This window comes from Gobius niger (assembly GCF_951799975.1).
Source record: "Gobius niger genome assembly, chromosome: 7".
NCBI classification, from domain to species: domain Eukaryota; kingdom Metazoa; phylum Chordata; class Actinopteri; order Gobiiformes; family Gobiidae; genus Gobius; species Gobius niger.
In genome coordinates this window covers 19,758,627-19,763,140 of record NC_136858.1, presented here as the reverse complement: position 1 = coordinate 19,763,140, position 4,514 = coordinate 19,758,627, and the positions used below count along the sequence as shown (strand labels likewise).

At 42.4% G+C, this 4,514-nt stretch overlaps 1 protein-coding gene across 1 annotated transcript; it reads right to left on the bottom strand.

Annotated features, from left to right (window-relative positions):
* Positions 1-889: 889 nt before the first annotated feature.
* On the bottom strand, positions 890-4,052 carry LOC306965241 (uncharacterized protein). The gene is made up of 2 exons (XM_079559508.1): positions 3,937-4,052; positions 890-2,032 (listed from the first exon to the last, which is right to left on the bottom strand). The coding sequence occupies exon 2, from the start codon at positions 1,955-1,957 to the stop codon at positions 1,184-1,186; it is 774 nt and encodes a 257-aa protein (XP_079415634.1). The 5' UTR covers positions 1,958-2,032; positions 3,937-4,052; the 3' UTR covers positions 890-1,183.
* Positions 4,053-4,514: the final 462 nt, after the last annotated feature.

Genomic DNA, 4,514 nt, shown 5'->3' with positions numbered 1-4,514 from the left:
TCGCCACTTTATCTGTTTCGTTTAGTTCAGGTCGATGGCCATGGGCGCGCCTTTACGTGCTACACGTTTTGTCCAATTAATCTATAGACTACTACATCATATAAACGCCATGCCTGGCTTGAATCTCGGCCAATGGGTCTCTTGTCACTTGTGGAGGGTAAAAATCCAGGGCCTCGACCACGTGACTGACCTCTCAGGTGCGAGATCAACAGGCGCCATCAGCTCCATTCAAAGCCTAACGAGCACCCGGCGCTCATCTGGCAGGTGCGGCTTCCTCGAGAAGGGGGTCTGGAAACGCTTTTATCTTCTTAAAACAGAGAGAGAGAAAAAACCCCAAATTGTCTTATGTTAAATAATGACAAACAAATTTTCTTCGCCAACCAGTGAAGAGTAGACTAATTATCCGGCAGCACATCGGCCTATGGTGATTTGGTGCTTAAGGTTCACCACAATCAGGTAATTGTACATGTATGGACAAACATGACGAGAAGCAAAATAAAAGGATGAAGAAAATAATAATGAATACAACAGTTTATTTGTCTATACACATTTTTACAAGGACTTGAAGCACCTGAAAGGGCCAAAATTAATGTAAAGTGCATTTGTTCCTTTGTGATTACCTTATAACATGCAACTACTGTCGCATTAGTCTGTGTGATTTAAACGGAAACATGGCTGTTCTTAGCGGATGTCCATCATCGATTTAAGGGATTCAATTTTAAATATTCTGCGCACCATAAAAAGGGATTTGCTGCCACCTCGTGGTGGACATTAGTCACTTTCACTGTGAGGACTACAACTGAAAACTGCCAAGCCTAGAGTCAAACATTATTGTTTCAGGTGTGTTTGGCTGTAGAACAAGTGTTAATAACTTAAGGTATTTTTCTCATAACTTATGGAGAAGTATTTGTTTGTCTTTAAGGAGTTATAGCTTTTTCTTTTTGACTCATTTTGCAGACATCCTGCATTGTGCAATAGCAGGATACGCTTAGAAAAAATAAGTTATTGGACCACTGGCAGGTTGCTTAACACGCAAAAAGAAATAGGTTCTTTCTCAAGACATTTGGATCATGCCACCTAGGCTGTGTGTGTGCAATATTCAAGCATACAATAGTTAATGAAATACAACAATGTATCTGTGCTCCAAGAAGTTTACCGTACTTTCTGGGTTATGTAACCCGGGTCAATACACAAAGCTGACATATATGGTGGATGTCTCTGGCAGCTGGGGCAAGTGGAGGTCAGGAAAAGGCAGTAGTCCATCACTGCTGATGTGTGTCTGCACAGTGTAGGCTTTGACCTCTGCATCAGAGTCTAGTACTGAGCTGTAGATGACTCCCATTCTGGCCTGTTCGTGGTAGGCTGCACCTATCTCTCTTCCCAGGAAGACATCCTGGCTTCGCAGGGGGAATAAATCCAAGAACTCTCTTTTTGCTTCTGTATTTAAATCCTTGTTTGTGTCTGTGACCCTGTTGTAGATGAATGTGCTTAAGTCTGCCCCATTCTCTGCCTCTAACTCAGAGTTTCTGGCTTCCTCCAGAATGGGTTTCCTCTGTAGATTAACCAGAGTCAGCTGCTCCAGGTGCTGAACTGCAAAGTATCCCTCTTGGCTTAAAGCGTCTGAAGGGGCAGCTCCTCTGGGCCCACCAGCACCACAGCGAACCAGAGTCAGATGTTTTACCTCTGAGTTGTTGAGAAGTCGTGCTGTGCTGGAGGCTGACGTGTACCAAACAGTGAGTCGCTTCACCCGGAAGGCAGGGGAGGAATGCAGAGGAACGCGCACAGACAGCTGCAGGTCCTCACAGCTGCAGTCGGACAGCGCAGACAGGCTGCAGGGCGGTGGGTCGTTCACATAGTACAGGTCGCTGGGTGTTACATAAGCCACACGCAGATCCAAAGATACCGCCAGCGAGAGCAGGGCACACCACAGACAAGCATGTGGGCTGGAGGCAGGCATCACTGCTGAAGGACTGTCTCACGCACCATGGTTCTCAGCGGTCACAGAGGCTTCACAGGGCTATGTACAAACCCACTGAAAAGAAATGAGAAAGTTAGGGATGTGCTTGGGTCGTTCTTCTGGCCTGTATTAAATTTACCATTTAACCACGGTCATCACAGAGGTAAATCTGCGATTATTCTGACGATAATTGTGATATGTTTAAGATTCAGTTGACAGTGCAACATTAACCTTTAAAGGAAGACTCAAATAAAAACTGCTAAAGAAAAAAAAAACAAGAATCACATTTATTTCATTCTGATATCTCTAAACTGCAAGATTAGCAGGTTATATAATTAATTGTTTTGGAGACAGTTTTTGTAGTTTTCAGAAGACATTACATTACCTAAATAACTGCAGTCTTTATAAATGATTTTCCTAGCTCCAACCTTTAAACCCTAACTTATACACCGAATGGTTCACAAAGTGCCATCCCCCCAAAATACCTCACCTTCCAAGAACCACTTCATCAGATAATGTCTAAACCAGAAAACCATCAGTGGAACTACAGCTCCCAAGAGGCAGTTCATAGTCTCGCCTTAAAATGAAAATGAAATATGTTTCAAAATAGGCGCGTGTTGTGGCAGAAAGTGAGAAGTACATTTGAATATGTTTTACTTTAAAAAGCTATATATGAGTATATGGTTTGAATTCATCTTGAGTTACCATTTTGTCCTCCTTTCAGATTCAATTCTGTAAAGCACAATAGCACAGTATAGTGGCCAATCGCGTCACAGATACGTGTTGCAATAAAAGTTGTTCACGGCAAATTCACATTCACCGCAAACAAAAGCCATGCACCTCGTTTTTACAAAGGCTTGAACATTTCTATAGCACGCCGTTTGAAGTGAGAAGCTGTGAGGTGGTTTCCCTTCGCATGTCTTATCTGGTAGTTATTTCATTGCCAAAACGTGAAGAGAGGGAAGTGGACAAACTGACAGCTGGATTAGATCAGTCTTTTGAGAGCTTTGCACAGTTAACTTGACGAGGGTGTGTTGCTCTCTCGCCTGCAGTCACGGACATTGGCAAGTGCTCAGAGGCTTAGTTGAAGTGTACGCACACACACACACGCACACACACACACACACACACACACACACACACACGCATGCACGCATGCACGCACACACACACCAGTACTGCTTGTTCCAAAAACACCAGTGCTGTTGTTGGATTGCACACACATCATCCATAACACAGTCATCACGAGTGAATGGCTGTCCCGAATCTAACGGCATCTTAAAGTGAGACAGACAATTCTCTGGAAGTTCATACGAAGAACCGAGGATGTATAATGTTACACACAGTCGTCGGGTCAGCAATTTTAAACATGCTTCTCTGAGCTGTACCAAAGCTTCACCACCTACATACAATTATAACTGCCCAGAGCAAAGATTCCAAGGAAAACATTTTCTGGGAAGACATTGTTTTTAAATGGTGGGTTTTCAAAGTTCTCGGTTCCTGTTTGGGAATAATATCACGTTTCGGTCTTTCTTCTATCCCTTCCATGAACTTTTCAAAGTGAGACTTCATTTTGAAACCAAAAGTGGACAAGTTTATATGGGATGGGTTATTTGCAGTATTGTTGTCATAAAGAATAGAAAGAAAGTGGAACGACTGTACAAATGGTCACTTCCTCAGACAATAAAGTTGAGACTATGAGGGAAGTTTCTTAAAATGTGATGCTCAAAGTCTATGTAGCAACAATAATGGAGCTATTTGTTGCTAACACTAATTTAAAAGGAACAATTAACACAAACAACATTACTCTTACATAACATAGACAAGAATGCAAATCAATGTGTGCAGCAGACAGCTTAGAGTAGTCAATGAACACAGTCCATAAAAGAAAAGCAGAACGTTTCTTTACTTGCTATTGTTACTTTATATACTATTCAAAAAGAACTGCTGGTGAAGTGGAACAGTCGTGTAAAACTTACCTCGGTCCGCTGCAGCTGGAGCTCAGACATGAATGACTCACTTTGGGCTCAGATGGGGAAGAAAAAGCACACATGCAGATGACGTCAGTCTCTGGGAAAGTATCCACCAGAGGAAGCTGTAAATGAAGAGAACATGTCGCCCTCACATTTGAAGCCAAGGTTTGAGTATGCTGCAGGTTACACAATTGTGTGTTTAATACATCCCTATATGGTTATGATATACATGTGATACATTCTTATTTAGGGTAACACAATAAACAACATTCAGGTTACCATATAATTGTAAGGCTGAATTTTGACTCTCCTTCGCTGCAAAACGTTTCTTAACTTTTCTTTCTTTAATTATCCATCTTGTACGTGTTAGTATCTGACAGATGTGGGTTTCAGACTTTGCTCTGATAGAGCACTGGCCAACAGTGTCAAGTTGTTATACTATTACAGGCTTATAACATAGGTAGAACGGGGTAATGTGGGACAGCAGGCAATGTGAGACACAACCCGGGATCTAGGCAATAGAACACAAATGTGACCATTATATTTCCAAGCCCCTCCCATTCCACCCTTGCCAGGTAGGAGAG